Source organism: Schistocerca nitens, chromosome 5, assembly GCF_023898315.1.
Source record: "Schistocerca nitens isolate TAMUIC-IGC-003100 chromosome 5, iqSchNite1.1, whole genome shotgun sequence".
Taxonomy (NCBI): Eukaryota; Metazoa; Arthropoda; class Insecta; order Orthoptera; family Acrididae; genus Schistocerca; species Schistocerca nitens.
The window spans coordinates 757,268,221-757,290,770 of NC_064618.1; the positions used below are offsets into that span (position 1 = coordinate 757,268,221).

At 41.1% G+C, this 22,550-nt stretch overlaps 1 protein-coding gene across 1 annotated transcript in view; it reads right to left on the minus strand.

The window, feature by feature from the left end:
* Positions 1–21,244, minus strand: part of LOC126260703 (uncharacterized) — a 36,534-nt gene extending 15,290 nt beyond the window's left edge. The window contains exons 1-3 of the mRNA XM_049958038.1: positions 20,963–21,244; positions 16,474–16,707; positions 2,133–2,398 (exon numbers count right to left, since the gene is read on the minus strand). Coding sequence (XP_049813995.1) covers positions 2,133–2,398; positions 16,474–16,707; positions 20,963–21,244 — 782 coding nt within the window. The remainder of the gene's footprint in view (positions 1–2,132; positions 2,399–16,473; positions 16,708–20,962) is intronic.
* Positions 21,245–22,550: the final 1,306 nt, after the last annotated feature.

The following is a 22,550-nucleotide window of genomic DNA, read 5'->3' on the forward strand; positions in this document are numbered from 1 at the left end:
GCACACATCAAGAGCCCGTTTCGTCTGGTGACCGTGTCGAGAAGAAGGCGCGCCAGCATCCAGCTTCTGCAACAGCGACGGCCGACAATGAGTGACTGTCGCCACCTCCTCGATCGACGACTTCAAACCTTCAATCAACCAACAAGGAAGACTAAAAGCACGTAAAGTTTCAGAACTGTATGGCAGATCTCAGCTTTTCAAACTGTTCCATTTGCCTCGCAAAATTACAGCAACTTAGCATGAACCTTTGTTGCTCATTGTCCCAATTGCATTACCAAGCAGGGTCCCTTCCTTTTCCGAAATGAACCCGAGTGTAGTTGAAATTCAGACGCCAGCATTAAAGTACAATCATTCCATTTCACTGCTTTAATTTCAAAGTTCAGTTTTAGTATTCATAGCTGGCTACAATATTTAGATTACACAAGCACAAATTAAGAGTGCGAGTTTTGTTACCGTATTTTACTCGTAGCTTACCTGTGACTGCAGCTCAGCTTGGTACGTACTAAATTTTACTATTGTTAATTGTTCAGAATCATTTAATTCAAGTTCAAAGCTAAATCTCTTATTTCTAAATTGCGTAGATTCAAGTAGCTTTTGAAATGATTGTTGAGGTAGTCCAAGACTAACCGTTTTACTGAATTTCGATGTGCTTAAGAAAGAAAGCTTCTTATTAATTTCAGTCACTAAATTAACTTTCAATTTTCCGGTTTTATTAATTCTTTTGCTAAATTAAGTCAGAGTGCAGCGAAATTTATTACTTCTGACAAACTTTCAGTTTTCACACTACACGTGTCAACCTTCAGTTGCCACACTTCTAGTGCTAATTATATGTATAATTACCTTTCTTTTTCAGTTACTATAGTAATTGTCCTTAGGACTGGCGACCGTAATTTCCCCCAAATCTCAAATATCTAATTACCGCTAGTTAATTGTTAACGTAACGGCCGCACATTTACTTTCTTTATTAACTTTACCCCTTTTCAAAATTAATTTCCACCAGTTTCATTTGCATTTTTCCTTTCATTTAGATGTAACCCTTTCCTCCTTCTTTACCGACAGATTAACTTCGGTGACGATTGCTTTTCCCAAATTTCCATTAGGTACACGCGGTTTAATTTTTCACTGTCATTAAGGTCGATAAGTGAGGGGGAGGTTACAACACCACCTGTCGATATTGGAAGGAATTGGGATTTTCACAATCCGTTTACAAGAAGAGCCTAGCAACATATTCAATTTGCAGAAGGATTTTACTAACAGTGCATTTTCTAGAAACTTCGAAGGCTCTTCCAAACGTCTACCTCGACACAGTGCCCGTATGAGCAACAATCTCACACATCGAGCGTGGGAAAGGACGGCGCATTGGCTCACACATCGTCTTAGCAACAAGCCGGCATAGAGACTGGCTTTCTTATACACAGTAAAACCTGAGGGCCCTATAACGCTGCCAAGTGGAAGCATATGCAATTAACCATTACTGCCACATCTTGTTATACCTTTTATACTTCCAATATTTTACACAGTTAATATTTTAAGACACTTAATTTAATTTTAGTTACTTCAATAACTCCATTTTTATAATTTTACTGTTTTGCACCTTTTACAGTTTACATTTCCTCGCTTTTACTTTGTGAATAACTGATAACTTTTACGTAATTTTAATTTAAATGTTTTGGCGTAAATCTCTCTCTTTTTCGCTCTTGCTGCTATGATTCACCGAATGTAAATCCGTGTTGCTCATGATATCTCTGCCCTCCTCTTCCCTGCCTTTTTTCCCAATCCACGCCGCTCTATTTCGTCCCCCCCTGTTCACACCCTTCTCCTCCTCTCGTCTCCCCCCCACTGCCAGTTGCCTATTTAAAACACAGATCACAGTTGTACACCACAGTATTCTGATGCGTAGTTACAATACAGACACAATTTAGTCTGACGCAACTACAAGGTTAAGTTCCACAGTTACGTACATTTTAGTTCTTTTAGATCTAAGATGTTCCAGGGAGATCAAAATTAGTCATAATCTAAAAAACAATGTGCAACTGAGACTGGAAAATAAACTATACATAATTTTATCAACTTTTGCTGAATTGCGCTGAAGCTTGCAAACGTGAGGAAACGTATCACCGTTTCCATCCCACCTGGCAATGTCGTTGTGGTAGCGCACACACTCCTTGAGGCGTCTCCTCATTTCCTTCTCAGTGTCTGTGGAAGTAGACGCGTAGCGGCAACTGTGACAGTTGTCTCCTTTTCCACACTTCTCTACATAGCCCATGTTCCTGGCCATGACGTTGAGGAACCGCACATGTCCAGACACGTTGATCATGAGTGAGCAGAACACGCCGACCAGCGTGTTGGAGACGAAACAGCCGTAGAACAGGCCTGTCGACACGACGATGTACACCACCTGAAGGCAATACATTACACTGAGTGTCTTTACTGGCTTTTCTTCTTCCTTTTTAGGATGGCTGGTGCGAGCAAACTCTCTGTTCTTCACCCACACTGATTTTAAATATGACAAGCATGAAACGGAAAATAGTTCAGATTACATTAAGTGGAAGCAGGGGTTTTTCAAGTGGTGATGAATGACCCTGATGATACCAGAATTGTTGAAGTTGGCGTTGCTTTGGATGTACTAGAGACAGTCTGTCTAGAGACAGATGACCAGCTCTGTGGAACGTAAAATGTAAATGAGTGAGTAGTTGAGACGAGGTTCAAACTGGCAAAGGAAACTGTCAGGTGAGCATTGCAACGGTTGGGGTATTATAAAGGTTTATGACGTAAGTAATGTGAGAACTAGGTGTATCAGCATTGGATATGTTGCACCGGGTAAGATGTAAGTAGTAATGATCAACGGTATCTAAAAAGGAGAAATCGAAGTTGGCTTCGATTTGGGAGTAAGTGACGATGACGTTCAGATGAAATACAGAGCTCCCGGCCAGGTTGAACAATAATAATAATAACAATAATAATAATAACAATTCTGTGTGGCTCAGTGGCCTCGTGCTGAATGATATGAGGTATCAGCACTGCCCAAATGCTGCACTTTCCTTCTCTGTAGTCACAAAAGTTCCACCGCGACGTCCTTAGCAGTCTGCGCAAAGATGCGAAGGGAAATTGTGCACAGAACTCAAAGAAAAGCAACTGAGTGCTCTTCCATGGCAATACACATCTGCCTGCACGATCATTGAGGACGATTTAGGACTAAACGTGATGAAACGTTATTATTCATTTATTGTAGACATTTATTGTAGTCAAGCTGAGGAACTGTGCCGAGGTCATATGTCACACTACACACGGAAATCATCTTGAGTGGATACTATTTTCGAAAAATGTAACCTATTTTTTGAGTAGGTAGTACGTCTTAATGTTGATTACAGACACATGCTTATGAATTCTCTGTAATTAATAATAAATTGTAATTGATGTAGAGGTTATGGGAAATACTGAACAGTCCGTGGTATTACCAGTTTACTATGAACATTAACACGCAGGATTAAAAAGAAAACAATAATTTTCAGGAGACACCACGCTAATACCGTGGAGTACAGCCTCTAAGTTTGATAATGGCCTCATTTCGACGACAAAGGGAGAACACAAGTTTCTTCAAGGATGCCATTCCTAGCAAGAGCATCTCGTGATGTGACAGTATTAGGTAAGGTAAGGCAGATTTCTGCGTTCTGGCCCTAGACGAGCCAATCCGGTCCGATCGACCACCACGTCATCCTGTGCCAACGACTTCGATGATCACGGTATGGAGAGGCATGTGCTGAGCACACAGCTCACCAGGTCGGTGGCGGCTCTCTTCACCTTGGAACCGCAAATAATCGGTCGAGCTGCTCCTCAGTTGGCCTCACGAGGCTGAGTGCATCCCTTAACATTCCTTCAGCCAAGGAAAAAATCCCTGGCAGTTCCGGGAATCGGACCCGGGTCCTCCATGTAGCAGTCAGCAACGCTGAGCACTCAGCTATGCAGGAGGACTAGTTTTTTTTAAGCAATGTGGGATTTTTTAAGGTAATGACAAAGCAAATAAAAACCTCCGGTGTTCTAATAAAATGACAGTCTTCTTCATAAATTAAATAAATATTTCTTGATTTCTTGAAAACATAAGTAAGTATACTTTTGCAAGATCAGTTTTTTTTCAGATCATGTATCGTACCAATTTTTCTTTTTGTAGATCACATAGGATGCCCTCCAGGCGAAAAATAATAATGTACAATTAGCATCGATAACAAGCAAAACACAAAGGGAACTAAAGAAAACGCCCTCCTGGCAGAACAAACAAAATGGCATCCCCGTCCCGCCAACTTGTAGGTAGAGGCGCTCTGAATCCCAAGGCAGTCAGGCAATTTCCAGGTACGTCTTCCCGAAGAATATTGCATTTTGCCTGTACATTGGACCGAGTCCTGGTATTGCACAATCACACTGAAATCACCTTCTCCCACTTGGGACACCTCAGATGTAGGTTGGATCGAAGAAGGCATAGTACTGACGGTATCGCGGATGGTGCACGAAGAAAGTGAAGCGGTTTTGCAGGAAGGTCCAAAAATCAAGAACACTCTTATCACCTTCATGGAACAAATAGGAGAACGAGACGCCTTTTATCCAGATTACAGCGTTGGTCTTCGTACATGGGAAATAAGCCTCATCTGGGAACATAAGTGATTTCGGTTTAATGGCATAAGGAGCCGTATGTAGAAGAAAGGCAAGCATCTTCTGAATCAGCTGTCACACCTCTGCCGAAGATTCACACATCAGTCGATGTTCGTCAGTATCAAGCGTGTGACAACGAGGGCACAGTGGCGAATCTGTCATTTTTATGGAATGTAGACAAGTTGTGTCATGTATTTTCCATTAACGACCAGATACCAAGTAGCTCGAGCGCTCGTATCGAGGAGGACATGGTACACAGAACGCCAAACCACGGGCCATGCGATCGTAGGATATCGGCATTCTGAGTATGATGTCTCATCATTAGGCGGTAAACAACACATGCTGTAGGTTTCCTGGTATTAGGCAAGTCGGCATGGACATAACTGTAATCGATGGAAAAGGTCCTGACATGGGAGAGAGAGGTAGAAATATGGGCTACTGCAACGGGTGCCACTCGAGAGGGAGGGACCAGTTCGTCAATCAGGCTTCCCGATAATCCGGTTCGGCGGTGGGTCTACGATTTAATGATCGTACTGACGTAAAGGGCAGCTGCCCTCGTTTTGACGTTGGCAAGGCCGAGGCCGCCATCTTGAGGAAGCGTCCCCGTGCGGGATTAGCCGAGCGGTCTTGGGCGCTGCAGTCATGGACTGTGCGTCTGGTTCCGGCGGAGGTTCGAGTCCTCCCTCAGGCATGGGTGTGTGTGTTTGTCCTTAGGACAATTTAGGTTAAGTAGTATGTAAGCTTAATGACTGATGACCTTAGCAGTTAAATCCCATAGGATTTCACACACATTTGAACATTTTTTTGAGGAAGTTTCAGCGTGTCGTAGCGGACTTCGATGATAAGACCCGTGCTTACAAAGTAGCCGAACGCTGCCTGCAGTCTGTGTGCCATTGCCTTTGCATCGGTAAAATCTGTGCTAGATGAGGTAGTCGCGAGATTAGATGAGTGTCAACGAAATCCACCCGTTGTAACTTGTCCAATGCTCTCAGCAGGTTACCACGAACGTTCATGCACTTAGCTTGAAGCAGGCGTTTATAGTTAAATGAGATCGTGGGCTGTATAACACGCGTAAAGGTTATCTCCAAACATTTTAGCTTATCCATTAATGTCAATGGAGCCACACTCTCTACTGGAACACCTCTACCGAAGAACATAGCACTAGATTTCGTCAGGTTCACATGGCTGCCCGCACCAGTCCCGTACTGGTTGATCCTTGCCAGTGCCTCTCGAACTTCATCCTCTGATAGAACCCAGAACACCACATCGTCTACATAGGCGCGGCAGATGAAAGCATGCCCCCTCATTGTTTCCCTGTCAACCGGTTCCTCAAAACGTGTAACAGTGGCTCAAGGGCGATGGCGAGAAGGACATCCTTGACGGACCGACCGCATGATATTAATAGGGCCCAACCCATGGCCATTGACCAGCACTCGCGATGTGGCACCTTGGAGGAGCCGCAAGACGATGTGTAGAAATCTGTGGGGGAAGGCCATCCGTCGGAGTACGTTTTCTAGAAAGTCATTACTCTATCAAAGGCGTGGTCGAAGTCCACTGTCACTTAGGCGCTGCGATTGCGGCAGGTCGTGGCCAAGACTATAACGTCATGGTAATCGCTGAGTGCCGTCTGTATGTTACTGTCACCACTAAAGCATGTTTGATCCAGAGAAATGACTTGAGGGATGACGCGCCGAAGGCGAGCGGCAAGAATCCGGGTAAAACTCTAATAAGTCACAATTTAACATGGTTAACGGCCGATAATGTCCAACTCCCCGACCTCCCGATGGCTTGGGGACCGGGATAAGCAAGCCTTCTACGAATTCGGGTGGGAGGGGAAAGTCAGGGTTCATCAAGTCTTCGCCGGCCACTGGTGGCCGAGCGGTTCTGGCGCTACAGTCTGCAACCGCGCGACCGCTACGGTCGCAGGTTCGAATCCTGCCTCGGACATGGATGTGTGTGTTGTCCTTAGGTTAGTTAGGTTTAAGTAGTTCTAAGTTCTAGGGGACTTATGACCTCAGCAGTTGAGTCCCATAGTGCACAGAGCTATTTGAACCATTTCATCAAGTCTTCATACATCGCAGTCCAGCGTGAGCCCATGATGTCGTGGAATGTGCGGTAAAACTCAAGCAGAAACCCGTCGGGACCTGGGGCTGTGTTCGCCGCACACTTATGAAGAGCATCAGCGACGTCATCAGCCGTAAATGTCGCTGTGAGAGTCTCCGCAGAAGCCTCGTCGAGGGTACCTGTCAAGGAACGGAGGACATCAGTCGTTACCACCATGTTCTGGTCGTCTGCTGCATAGAACTGTTTGTAGTGATCAACAAAGGCGGTTACAATATCATTCTTGGAAGTCAATCGGTGACCATCTGGCATGTCGAGGGCGTTGACCAGCTTTCTCTGACACCGCTGCTTCTCTCTGATAATATGATGCATAGACGGAGGTTCTCCTAGTACACAATCGTGATATCTTGCGCGTACTATTGTGCGGTGACGCATAAGAGAAATTATCTTCGGCTTAATACGTTGAATTTAAGCCTGTCGTTGAAAAGAGGGAGCATGTGTAAGTAGGCTGTTTAGGTTTTTATTTTGGTAATGCCACGTAGCGCTCTGTATGAAAATCACTGGCTGTGCTGTGTGCAGTCTGTGGCTGGTTGGCATTGTTGTAATATTCGCTATTGTAGTGTTGGGCAGTTGGATGTGAACAGCGCATAGCGTTGCGCAGTTGGAGATGAGCTGTCAGCAGTGGTGGATGTGGGGAGAGAGATGGCAGAGTTTTGAGAGCGGATGATCTGGTGGACGTGTGTCCATCAGAGACAGTAAATTTTTAAGAGTGTGACTTTTGAACACTATTAAGGTAAATACATTGTTTGCTCTCTATCAAAATCTTTCATTTGCTAACTATGCCTATTAGTAGTTAGTGCCTTCAGTAGTTAGAATCTTTTATTTAGCTGCCAGTAGTGGCGCTCGCTGTATTGCAGTAGTTCGAATAACGAAGATTTTTGTGAGGTAAGTGATTCGCGAAAGGGATAGGTTAATGTTAGTCAAGGCCGTTCTTTTGTAGGGATTATTGAAAGTCAGATAGCGTTGCGCTAAAAACATTGTGTGTCAGTTTAGTGTTGATCAGAGTAAGTAAAGATAGAAACGTCTGAGTACGTTCAGCTCTGCTCAGCTGTTTGAAAATGAAATAACGTGAGAGGTTTATCAGCACAGTAATTCACTATTTTTTCTAAGGGGAGGTTTCATAAGGCGACCCTGCCAGAATTTCTATTATCAAGGGAGACAGAATAGCTTCAGACACAACAGTTCAGCGCGCAGTTACGATTCAGGGAGAAATTCTCCACCATGTGACTGACAAGAAAGAAAATATTGAATCTACCGACATAACGACAGGCGATATAATCGTAACGACAGACCTGAATATCATCAGAACTGGCGGGAGTCAAACAGGGCAGGGGCCTCTCGACAAGGTGAATTTGTAGAAGTTAGGTCTCCTAATCCTAATAACGACGCGCGCCAACAAAGAGACAGACAATGACTGGCACCGCAGGCACCCACGTGCGCTGGCTGGTTCAGAGAAAAATAACGTTGACGCTAATGTTGAGAAAAATTCCAGTATTCTTTCCTGACGTATACCGCATGATAATTATGTTCAAGTTGAAACTCTGTGTACTAGAAAGGGTAAAAGATTGCACCACATTTCACTTGTAAAACAGTTTATTGAGAGATAATCTGCTTTTTAACTTAGTCTTTGCTATAAAAGTTTTCACTTCACGTTACTAGTACGCTTTGACACACTTAGAAACTGTTAACATGCAACAATGTTTTAAAGTCAGCTATCCAGACAAGAACCTAGGGAACATATTTAGACAGTAATTACGAATGCATTTTTATAGTGAACAGAGGACACAGTTTTATTGTGTGTACATTCTTGCTTGTTCGTTGCACGATTACGTAACGACTATAAGGCTTACATACTTAGAACATATACTGCTAGTGACATTCTAATGCAACACTTTGGTTTACTTCGAAATACATTATGGATTTAAAGTGCGTTCTGAGAGATACCAGATGACACAGTGGTTAGTTTATTTGACAGCTACACGATTATATCACGACGCTACTAATGAGTGACATAATTTATATTATTGATTTTGGGCTGTATCTGTTTTATATCTGCACAGTTTTTCTGAATTCTTCTGGAAAGTAAAACATGTTTTAGTAGTAACTTTTGTGGTATAGCTACAATGAGACAGCCTTTTTCATAACACAACAATACGTTACAGTATAGTACTTTCTTGATCACGGTAATTTACGTAATAACTACGATACTTATACGCATAGCTTTTCACTTTGTTTATTAGGAGGTAAGTACATTGACTTCTATATAACTTTGCTTATGGACGACGATAATTACGACACTTGGCACATTTTTTTCCCTTAAGTAATGACAGAGATTATCTTACAACAAGACGCACAGTTTGGCGCTACAGTACACGTATTTTAGTGATTAATTTTGTACTTAAAACATTTATTTTTAAAGATTTTTTAAATACAAAGATACAAAGGTTTTCCATGATACGTTTCATTCCATTGCTATAATCTGTAACACCTGAGGGTAAAATTACATTTGTGTACCATGTGTTTGGCAAGCACAAGGAGCCCTAGCTAATATGGTATTTGCTTATGCAACTTTACACATCGGTACCATATTTCTCTAACACATTATTACACAGCTATCTGATCATTTAATTGAGAGAGACAAACATTTTTTTTTTACGTCAGTGACACATGTTTACGCAATTACACAGTTTGATAACTTCACACTTATGTAATTGTATTTTGTCTGTACTTTGTGAACAGTTCATATTTGTTTGGGAACCATTGTGATACTATGTGAGTTTTGAATGATGTATTTGGTATGGGATCTTGATTTTTAAAGTACATTAGAGGTATATGGCACTATTGAATTGAGCAGAGAATTTTTTTTAGGTTTTGAAATTATTTCAGAAAGCTACGACGTTTTTGAGATTTGACTGAGGTGTTATGATGTTATTATTACGACGGCAATGTGTATTATGCTGTTGAGGTATGTTTATGATCAATAAGCTGATGCTATATGAGGAATTTGATTATGTTACGTATTTATTATGATGAAATATTGAAGAAGTGTCGACGAATATGTATATGTGTAATAAAGTAAGGAATAATGAAGAGTGGTTAGGGACTCTGACTGTGAAAAAGGATGTTGGAAACCAAGAATCGTACTTTAAGAGTTATGAAATGTGTCTAAATGCGTGAATGTATCACAATGCCGGCGAAAATTTTTTGGACATTGTTATAGTTATAGGATTTTGTTTCTACATATTTGTAACGCAAATTCTCGCCCTGTGAAATTTTTTATGTGAGACTGTCACTGTAGTGCAAACTGCTGTCGTAAATATTTCGGTAAGAAAGCTAAGTGACCATGACGTAATGCGTTGTGACTGCCCAGCTGCGCCAGCTGCCTGGAGAAAAAGCCATTAGGTGGAGAAAAAAGAGGCCATTAACCTCGCTATTGACATTCCTTTGTAGAAAGCATCGCAAATATGACACGCTATAACTTGGAAACATATGATTATACTGTGGAGGACATACGTTGTGCTACTTACTGAAATGGTTACGAATTGATGGGAAATATTCTTACATCTGCACACCTGATTATGACAAGTGTCTTTCTATGAGATTTGAAAGAATTTCTACTGAGTTATGAAATGCCACATGGCTATTGAATGGTGTTTTTATGCTTTGCTTTGTACATAGTTGCTTATTTCATTTGATATCTGGTTTCCAGCTGTGTTGCAGCACTGGTTTTATAAAATAAAATTAAATGCATTTGCTAATGTGAACATTTTTTGTCAACAGATCTATTAAATAATAATTTTATGTTCCAAATTCTTTGAAAAAGAAGCACTTGGAAAGGTAATAACAATAAGAAGGGACTAATAATAGTAACTACATACATAATTTTCTTTTCAAGTATTTGGAATTCTTTTTTTTTTTGTAGAATAAATTGTTGTGGTGCACCACTTTAACGACATAGACATTAAGATGTGAATAGACATTTCCCTTATCTGCATTGTTGTCTTCAGTGTACTATTTTTTCTGCTTGTGGGTTTGTCATGTTTAGATATAAGTTATTGCATTTTCTGCGGCTGTTTGCCAGGCATAGTGTTACTGAATTTCACTTTGTATTACTCTGTTAATCCAGTTTTACTACTGATTTATTTTTCTTGTTGGTGCTCATTGGCTCATATTAGTTGGAATGTTGCATTTGCTTTGCTAATTTAGGTATACTGCTGCTTGCTTTGCCAGTTTGCATTTTTTGTCATTGCTGTTCATGTTAATTGTTTTGTGCTGGTGCATTGCCTCGTCCCTTAGTTTATGCATCTGAGCTCAGTAGATTTAAGTTAGCTTAGGAGGAGGTAGGCTATATAAGAGAATGAGTTGCGATGAATTGGAAGAAATGCATTGAGAAGTTACACGAAAAAAGTTTGTAAAAAAATGGTACTGTACAATGAAGAATAATTATTTTGATAGAGGATATGAATAGAATACAGAAAGCAGGTATAGATAGGACTTTTTGGGAATAATGAACGAGGGGAGATCTCCAAGAAGTAAAGAAAGTTTTGTTTGCAAAATACTGCAGTAAAACAAACCCTGTTCTTTCCTTTTGTGATATCCCGCTATGTGTTTGTGTACCCTTGTGTATTTGTGTTTTTCATGTCTTTATGTGTTTAGCTGATAAGATTTATGTTGTAGAATTTTACTAATACTAAGACACATTCACTATGATGAGTAATTCTCTTATCCTCAATTATAATTTGCATTAATAATATGTTATTTACTTTCTACAGATGTTTAGACATTATTTTCGAAAGCTATTCTGTGCTTTTATGTATTTGCTTATGTAATAATTCCTGTAACACTGATGTACAAGTTTATTTCTATTCTTTTGTAAAGCCCATATTACTACATATGTTATCTGTACTATTACGTTCTTTAATGATGTATTTTGTACCTTTGTAATTGTATTCTTATGTTGTAAATTTATAATTGTATAGACACCAGTTCTTCAAATTAAGTTTCATTTCACTGCACACGTTTCTGTTGGTCATAGTATATGCACAATATGTGAGAAGTTGGGACTGTTAATGTTTGCACGTGCGTTAATAATTCAGCAACGGACTTGTTAACAGCAAAAACTTTGTGAGTGCACAAGTGGTGGTTTATGGACTTCCTATATTGTCTGCAAGACTCTCCGATGATGATTGTGCACCTGCACAGTCGCAACAGGTGGCTGCTGGCCGTCTCTACAAGAACTACAGTGGGTCTGCATCTTTGATGGCCCACCAATACCATTATTTCTACAAGGACTGCAGTGGGCCTGCTCTGTGATGACCTACCTACCAACATTCTTTAACTTCGACTGACTCTGATGTGGGTTTGCTCTGTTGTGGACCATTACCTGTCTGCATGTCAAAAGTCAGCATTATCTTTCTGTTGGAAGGACAACACTACTTCTTCAAGACTGCATGGAAATCCACTACTACCATGTGCATTTTCTTTTACTGCTCAGACTTTGTGCATAAAATTATAATTAATACTGTGATGAATGATCAGGATTGTCTTTATGGACTGTGAGAAAATTTTAGCTTTTGAGCAACACTGTATCGATAAGTGTGTGCATTTGATATTTTGTTAGCGTTAATATAATTTTTTTTAAAGAAATATGTATTGGCCAGTGCCCAAAACAATTTGTAAAATTTTTTGTGGGGAGCATGGGGGCTATGTAAGTAGGCTGTTTAGGTTTTTATATTGGTAACGCCATGTAGCGCTCTGTAGGAAAATCACTGGCTGTGCTGTGTGCAGTCTGTGGCTGGTTGGCATTGTTGTAATATTCGCTATTGTATTGTTGGGCAGTTGGATGTGAACAGCGCATAGCGTTGTGCAGTCGGAGGTGAGCCGCCAGCAGTAGGGGATGTGGGGGGAGAGATGGCAGAGTTTTGACAGCGGATGATCTGGACGTGTGTCCATCAGAGACAGTAAATTTGTAAGACTGGATGTCATGAACTGATATATATATATAGGGTGAGTCACCTAACGTTACCGCTGGATATATTTCGTAAACCACATCAAATACTGACGAACCGATTCCACAGGCCGAACGTGAGGAGAGGGGCTAGTGTAATTGTTTAATACTAACCACACAAAAATACACGGAAGTATGTTTTTTAACACAAACCTACGTTTTTTTTAAATGGAACCCCGTTAGTTTTGTTAGCACATCTGAACATGTAAACAAATACGTAATCAGTGCCGTTTGTTGCATTGTAAAATGTTAATTACATCCGGTGTTATTGTAACCTAAAGTTGACGCTTGAGTACCACTCCTCCGCTGTTCGATCGTGTGTATCGGAGAGCACCGAATTACGTAGGGATCCAAAGGGAACGGTGATGGACCTTAGGTACAGAAGAGACTGGAACAGCACATTACGTCCACATGCTAACACCTTTTTATTGGTCTTTTTCACTGACGCATATGTACATTACCATGAGGGGTGAGGTACACGTACACACGTGGTTTCCGTTTTCAATTACGGAGTGGAATAGAGAGTGTCCCGACATGTCAGGCCAATAGATGTTCAATGTGGTGGCCATCATTTGCTGCACACAATTGCAATCTCTGGCGTAATGAATGTCGTACACACCGCAGTACATCTGGTGTAATGTCACCGCAGGCTGCCACAATACGTTGTTTCATATCCTCTGGGGTCGTAGGCACATCACGGTACACATTCTCCTTTAACGTACCCCACAGAAAGAAGTCCAGAGGTGTAAGATCAGGAGAACGGGCTGGCCAATTTATGCGTCCGCCACGTCCTATGAAACGCCCGTCGAACATCCTGTCAAGGGTCAGCCTAATGTTAATTGCGGAATGTGCAGGTGCACCATCATGCTGATACCACATACGTCGACGCGTTTCCAGTGGGACATTTTCGAGCAACGTTGGCAGATCATTCTGTAGAAACGCGATGTATGTTGCAGTGCTCTCCGATACACACGATCGAACAGCGGAGGAGTGGTACTCAAGCGTCAACTTTAGGTTACAATATCTCCGGATGTAATTAACATTTTACAATGCAACAAACGGCACTGATTACGTATTTGCTTATATGTTCAGATGTGCTAACAAAACTAACGGGGTTCCATTTAAAAAAAAACGTAGGTTTGTGTTAAAAAACATACTTCCGTGCATTTTGTATGGTTTGTATTAAACAATTACACTAGCCCCTCTTCTCACGTCCAGTCTGTGGAATCCGTTCGTCAGTATTTGATGTGGTTTACGAAATATATCCAGCGGTAACGTTAGGTGACTCACCCTATATATATATATATATATATATATATATATATATATATATATATATATATATATATATATATATATATATATATATATATCCTTTCATGGATCACTTCCCTCACAAAAATCTATTAAGGTAAATACATTGTTTGTTCTCTATCAAGATCTTTCATTTGCTAACTATACCTATCAGTAGTTAGTGCCTTCAGTAGTTAGAATCTTTTATTTAGCTGGCAGTAGTGGCGCTCGCTGTATTGCAGTAGTTCGAGTAACGAAGATTTTTGTGAGGAAAGTTAAGGTATAGGTTAATGTTAGTCAATGCCATTCTTTTGTAGGGTTTATTGAAAGTCAGATTGCGTTGCGCTAAAAGTATTGTGTGTCAGTTTAGTGTTGATCAGAATAAGTAAAGAGAGAAATGTCTGAGTACGTTCAGTTCTGATCAGCTGTTCGAAAATCAAATAACGTAAGAGGTTTATCAGCACAGTAATTCGCTAATTTTTCTAAGGGGTGGTTTCACATGGTTTGAGAGTTTGCGGAGAACTGTGAAATAGTATTCGATGGTATGTCGTCGCACGGCATTTTGTCGCGACCCTAATGCATTATCGAACGACGTAAAGCAGGCTTGGTGCAGTCGAGCCACCACTGGAGTGTTGAAGGATACGCTGTACGGCGTCTCACACAGTTGTTCCACGTCGTCTCTACGACCTGCCTGCATTCCGGGTCCTTGAGATGGGCGACCTTCAGCTTCCACAGGCCTCGACCGCGCCACACCTTCCGCCTCTGGAGCGAAACGGTGCAAATGTAGGCGATACGGTCGGAGAAGGCGGTAGGCCATAACTGAGCGCAAGCGTGGCACTTAAGATTCCTTGGGAAACGTAGACACGGTCAATATGATTTGCTGAATGGCAGGTGACGTACGTATATCCAGGTCGATCACCATTCAGGCGGTCCCAAGTATCGGTTAGGTTCAGCTCATGCACGAACAGCTTGAGTTCCTGGCATGTGGTGAAATGAGGATGTTCGTCCTTCTGGGATAACACACAACTGATGTCGCCGCCAAGAATAATATGGTCGTAGAGGCTCACAAACAAAGAAGCGACCTGTTCTGAATAGAATCGCGACCGTACCCGTTGGTTGGCCGTGCCAGAGGGAGCATAAACATAGATTTGATAGTGTAGAGATACCGAGCTGCAGGAATGATTGATGGCTGTGGTTCACCCGGTGTTCCAAGTAGGCCCAGAAGTGTTCTCTTGCATTAAGAAAGGGTGGTGGCTGATGTAAAGGGCCAACCGAGTGGCGTTAGTGTGCCTGAATATTCGTGAAATCTGTGACGTACGCATGCAGTCCAGAGAACAACGTTGTTTTCATTTTGGAAGACGGGAGTTTCCATGGCATACTTATCGCGAAGGTACAGAGAAAAGGGAAGAAATAGTCAGCGCTAATGTTTAAAGAAGCACGGTGGAACAAGTTCACAGTAACCTTAATGATTGAGGTCCAAAACATCATAGAATAACTCCTCCACACATTGTGACTTAAACACACTTCAAAATATGTTCGCTTGACACCGTGCATCATTCGAAAACACGTAGGATGATACGACACATCTCCAGACTGATAATGCAGATAATGCCCTTATGTTCCGCTGTAAGCGATGGCCATTTGCGACATATCCGACTTCATATGCCCATTGCACAAATTTCCCTTCGCAATGTTCGTTCGGAAGATGGTTGTGGCGGACCTCCATTCACTGCCAGCAGTAATGCCTGTCGGGTTTGAAACGACTGTTATTGATCAGGCATGACACACGTCTGCTCATTCTGTCGGTTTGGATCTTTTTACAACAACTTTTTTCTCTCATGCTGCATCGTTGCGAATGGCATGTACGCCATACTTGTTATGCACACTGGGCGGTCCGCGTTCTTATAACGATAGTTAAGCCAACTTCACTCACGATGTATTCAAGGGAACGTCCCACGTTGCAATACGATAGTTCCTTTCTGACATTATGTCGCATCCCTACCCATTCAATCTAATTGCACTGTTTACTTGCAACAGACTGTCACATACAGACCGCTTCACTGTCACGATTTACGTCAGCGGTGGGGGCATCACATTACCTAAATCATTTACACGACTCCTCCAAACCGAACTGTCAGCTATTTTTAAGTCTATTTCTAATGTTTTATCAACAGATTATAGTAATACACAACTTATTTGCATTATAAAATCACTTAAATTTTAAAATTCTACCGTCTGAAAATTTAATAACCAAAATGAATCTTAGGTAGACAAGAAATGAGCAACTCATTGAATGTTCAATTCACAGTATAAAATACTTGCTAGTGGCATGCTGCGTAGCTGCTACAGGTGACTTGGAAAGAAGAGACGTACAGACAATGTCACGGTAAACGAAAATCTGTGGGTACCTGGTAGAGTGGCGGCTCTGTGAAGGAGAACGGGTACCAGACGAGGGCCGGGAAGCCGCTCTGGACGCGACACTCTGTGGAGGAGCAGGTCCGCATCTGCAGCAGGGGCAGCACCTCCCAGACCGCGTAGACGGACAGCGCCAGGCACAACTGCCACTGGCAAACGCGGCGCCCTCGGAATGCACAAGCGCCAAATATGGTTGCTTTCTGCCGGGCGTAAGTCCGCCCGTAGCGCTGCGAATACACATTGGTCAAACACGTCTGCTTATTAAACTGGTTGCTTAACACAAGTGAAGGTAAATACACAAGAGACTGAAGAAAATTACGAAATATATGAGTCGAATGGGTTTAAGATATCAAAAGTGAAGAACTTTTTATTATATCCACGATGGTTTGAGCATAACGCGGTTGTTTCAGTGAATATCAATGAAGAAAAAAATCATCAGGCCATTATTTTTAGGTTCGAATCCTCCCTCGGGCATGGGTGTGTGTTTCTGTCCTTAGGATAATTTAGGTTAAGTAGTGTGTAAGCTCTTAAGTCCCATAAAATTTCACACACATTTGAACATTTTTGAACATTATTTTTGAATTAACGATTTAATGCACCGTAACTAGCATCGGATATTGACTTATTATCAGGCGGCACCGCGGATTTCTCGTACAAATTTTACACTTTCGTCCCATAACATATGGGAACATTCGAGATATTCCTGTTTACAAAAGCTGTTGCATTATCTAAAATGTCTTCACATTTTACGCACTTCATTATATGTTTCGCTTTATAAATTACGCAATATATGTCTGCTTCATTGGTATGTGACACGCTGACCCTAAATACGAAAAGTGTGAGGTCATCCACATGAGTGCTAAAAGGATTTCGTTAAACATCGGTTACACGATAAATCAGTCAAATCTAAATGTTCAAATGTGTGTCAATTCCTAAGGGACCAAACTGCTAAGATCATCACACTCGACTTACACACTACTTGAACTAATTTATGCTAAGAACAACACACACACCCATGGCCGAGGGAGGACTCGAACCTCCGGCGTGAGGGGCCGCGCAGTCCGTGACAGGACGTCCCAAACCGGGCGGCCACTCCTCGCGGAGTCAAATCTGAATGCCGCAAATTCAACCAAATACCTAGGAATTACAATTAAGAACAATTTAAATTGGAAGGAACACATAGAAAATGTTGTCGGGATGGCTAACTAAAGACTGCGTTTTATTGACAGGACACTTAGAAAATGCGACAGCTCTGCTAAGGAGACTGCCTACACTATGTTTGTCCGTCCTCTTTTAGAATACTGCTGCGCTGTGTGGGATCCTCACCAGATTGGATTGACGGAGTGCATAGAAACAGTTCAAGGAAGGGCAGCACGTTTTGTATTATCTTGAAATATGGGAGAGAGTGTAACTGAAATGATATAGGATTTGGGCTGGACACCATTTAAAAAAGGGGGTTTTTCGTTACGACGGAATCTTCTCAAGAAATTCCAATCACCAACTTTCTCCTCCGAATGCGAAAATATTTTTTTGACATCGACGTATGTAGGGAGAAACGATCACAACGATAAAATAAGGGAAATCAGAGATCGTACGGAAAGATATAGGTGTTCGTTGTTTCCGTGCGCTATACTTGACTGGATTAATAGAGAATTGTGAAGGTGGTTCGATGAATCCTCTGCCAGGGACTTAAATGTGATTTGCAGAGTATCCATGTAGATGTAGATGTAGAACCATGATGTAGACTAGAGATTAGATGGTGGACACATGTGATTACATCTGATGTCACGTCAGCTAGTGATTGGCTGTACAAAAGAACAAGATGGCACAATAATGGAATACTTCTACACCTATGATGTATTCTAATTTAAAGATTTTTGTTCTTTTTTTTAAATCAGCGGTAACTTGCGATAAACAGCTTTTTTTTCAGTAGAATGTTTGGGTTTATCTTTTATATGCTGTGATAAATAAATCAAAACCTCTATTCAAATAAGTAAAATGTATTTATGTATTGTAACAGCTTTTCTAAAAGAGAAAATCACGAATATTCTGTTCTTATAGGAAAAAAATGTGAAATTAGCACGAGAAATACTAGCTAGCATCTGACGCTGTGCCCAGTCCGAGACTAGTTACGATGAAGCAAATCGTTCATTCGAAAAGGCTCTATGGTTGCAATTTTTTTCCTTCACTGATACTGAAAAACTTATGACGCTAGTTGAAAGAAATTCAAGAACTAAATGCAAGCCAGCGAATTTGTTGCAGAATAGGACTGACATACACAAAAATGTTTCATTAGTTTGGCAGGATACAAGTAATGTCAGTTTCAGATGTGAAATAGTGTTTCTCGAAGTTACCCTTTATGTTGATGTTCGATAGACAATGGTTGCCATAACATCAAGAATTTAAATCACGCGTGCTCTCATTCCGCACGCTGATCTGTGAATACAATAATCCTACTTTCATCTCAAATCGAGTATATGCACTTTACGAAAAAAAAGCGCAGCACGAACGAACTGTCTGCATACGTCATGGGCCACCTCTGCTCCTTATACAGTTATTCGGCTTGACATTGCTTGATAGAGCTGCTGGACTTCCTCCCTACCGATCATCAGTAATATGGCTATGGGCGTTCGGGGCCACATTTCACATTTCTTCACTTAAATGCGTTACTGAACTATGCGACACTACGGAGTTAAATTTTTAGAAAAAGCACTTTTTTTCATCACTCAAAAAGCACACGCACACATACACACACACACGCGCGCGCGCGCTCGCATTTATCCAAAAATTGCGTAAAGGGAGTATTTCAAAATACTTTACAGAATTCTAAAATTATGTGAATGCTCTTTCTTGCGTGGTATTCAAAAATAGTTACCAAACAATTACTTATAGCTGGAACTGCTATGTGGATAGCTCAAACAAAGCTTCAAATTAATTATTTCCTACATCTAAATTCTTGTCAAGTTTCGCAAGATAAGCAGGCAAGCAGCAGCAAGACTAAACTTGCTGAGTACACATTTTCCAAGTCTCAGGTTGTCATGCATATTTGTCAGTTTGGCAGGTTGTGAAACCATTGACTCACTGAATAGGTACTTTTGCTTCTACCAAGAAGTCACCCATCCAAACTGCATAATATGACATAAGTGCACTTGCTGACGACAGTAAATCCTAAAAAAATTCGTTTGACATCAAAGTTAGTTAAAAACTGTAGTGATCCCTCATTAACTATTTTTCATATTTGTGCTGGTTGTCCAGAATCACATTGTTCTTTCGAGACCCAAAAATTTGCAAAAAAATGTCAGCAACACAAAAAGTACAGTGTTTGCATCAACTAGGTGTCTGAAATATGATTCAACCTCTAAAGTACAGTACTCCAATGATATATTCATATCTAAACACATGTGACCTTCTAAAGAGGCAGAAGATAAACTTCTTATGGACTTCATACTCTCCATAAATAGTAACAAACCAAAGTCTGAGTATGAAAGGTAACTACGAATTAGTGATATGTAGTTGATGAAGTCGAATTTTATTTTAAATGCTATTCTGCAAAACTTCAAAAACGCGAAATAAAATTAACAGCTGTTTTAGCTTATGTTGCCTGTCAAACCAACAGATAGTGACTTTAATATTTCTATAAGCATAGCACACTTGGTTTAAGACACAATAATTATTTTCTACTTCTACAATGCTTATCAAGTGTCACGATGTCCTTTCCTAGTCTAAAATGTCAGCGAAACAAAACTGTCCAATGTTTACATCAAATATCTCAATTTTATTTTATAATTAGACACGTATCTCTCAGATTGGTGTCCAAAACATGATTGTGAACTCTCTAGTAAATACCTCAGTGCTATTTCCATGCCTAAATAGTTTCAGGTACTAACAGTTTCCATTACATGTTAGGCCTAAAAAATCAGTTCGTAGTAAAACTAACCAGACCAGGCTGAAAACAGAAGAAAATAAGGGTTAGCTAAATTATTATCCTAAGCAGGCAAACACACAACCAACAGGTAGGGTCAGTTACTGGGGGAATGTAATCATTGAGGCCTACTCTTGGTGGAAGTCACATTACATCATGAAATAAAATATTTCCTCACCTAAATTGTTCTCAGGCATCATTTTAGTAGGGACAAAGATAATGCATAATGTTATACACTAGATAAATTTAACTGATGACACTGACTGACAAAGGCCAAGGGGTCAGATCTCCCTAAAACATTTATATGCTGTATTTCCTATCACGTACCGTTAAATAACACCAATATCCAACGTAAATATGTGTTACGAAAATACAGACTATGTGCAAACACACACTCACGTACACGAAATAACCAGAAGACGAGAAAACTGAGCAAACACGATATTAGGAATGAAGGAACAGCATCTTCCGAAATATGCATAAAATATAATAGAACTCATCTGCGGAAGATATGTTGTCTCGTAAAAATTATTGACAATGATATATATTTTATCACTTACCTCCAAGCAGCTGTCAAGCTCCTCAATGAGTTTGTTTGTTAATGGGCGCATCTTGAGGAAGACAATAAACTTGAAAATGGCCATGCCGAAGGTGAAAGTGACGCAGGCGTTGGTGGTGACGCTAAGGATGTCTCCCCAGAAGTGCAGCATGGCGGACAGCTGGCTGACCAGAAACGTCACAACAGAGAGCATCACGAAAGCAGAGTAGGCGCCGTACGCCAGTGACCACTTCCCTCCTGGAGGCACCCACACGCCGGCCACGCGGAGCGCTCGTTGCTGCATGCTCAGGTCTGTGTAGAGACGCCCTGTGGAGGAGGAAAGGCAGCCTGCACCTCACATGTGGTAAATGCAGCCAAGGAATAATACGTTCATTTTTAAGTCCTAATAGACCTCGTAGATCAGCATATTGTTAGTATTGTACTGTTGCCATTCCAAAATTTGGTACTTGTAACATAATTCTATTCAAATCTCCGCTCTTTATGTCAATCTCTGATCTACAGCAAGCACTGGACTTTCGCCTAATCGGTTTCTTCAACTGGAACGCTCCGTGTTCATTATAACCTCAATTTTCACACTAGAAGATGGTACTGATATAACACAACACATGCTTTTGGTTATAACGTAATATTGCTTGAAATTATTAGCTTCTTTTCAAATTAATTTCTTTACTTCGTTTTATCAGATTTCGTCTTAAGATTCAAGTTTGTAACCGTCCAATTACATACGTTCTTTTACTCCACGGTGAAACATTAATTTCAAATGTAAGAAGAGGATAATTAATCTTTAAACTGTTGCTGAGTGATAGGAGAAGGGTGACAAGTGTGAAAAATTCTTACATCATGGTATAAATTTCCATAGTTTAACTACAAGGAGAAACCGATGCAGTTCCAGACCTGATACGCTTAAATTTCATTTAGCTGGAACGTGGCTCATAGTTAACGGCCTTGCCACAGTTGTAACACCGGTACCCATTAGATAACCGAAATTAAGTGCTGTCGGGCTTGGCGAGCACTTGGATGGGTCACCGTCTGGATCTGCTGAGTGATGTTGACAGGCGGGGTGCACTTAGCCTTTGTGAGACCAATTGAGGAGCTACTTGTTGAGAAGCAGCGGCAGCGATCACGAAAACTGAGAACGGCTAGGAGAGCGGCGTGCTCACCACATGCCTCTCTGTATCCACTCCTGGTGACGCCAAAGGGCTCAGGATGACATGGCGGCCGGTCGGTACCGTTGGGCCTTCAAGGCCCGTTCCGGCAGTGTTTGTTTTGAACGTGACTCACAGTGCAGTTCTGACACAGTTCAGTTTGTGACGTCACCAAGGTGCGTGCAGTCCTGTAGTCCATGTAGTCTCGCCGCAACCCGCCTTTGTCACAAAAAGGCCACTGTAACAGTCAGCCATTGCACTGTATTCGATCTGCACTGATCAATATATATTTGTGCCGCAGCTATTGCAGTTGCCACCGATAATTTTTAAAGACAGTTAGGAACTTATTTGTATGCGGCACAGGGACTGTAACATAATTTCAAAATTGTATTGTGATTGTAGTTCAGTAATAACTACTTCGTTTTACTTGTACACATTGAAGTG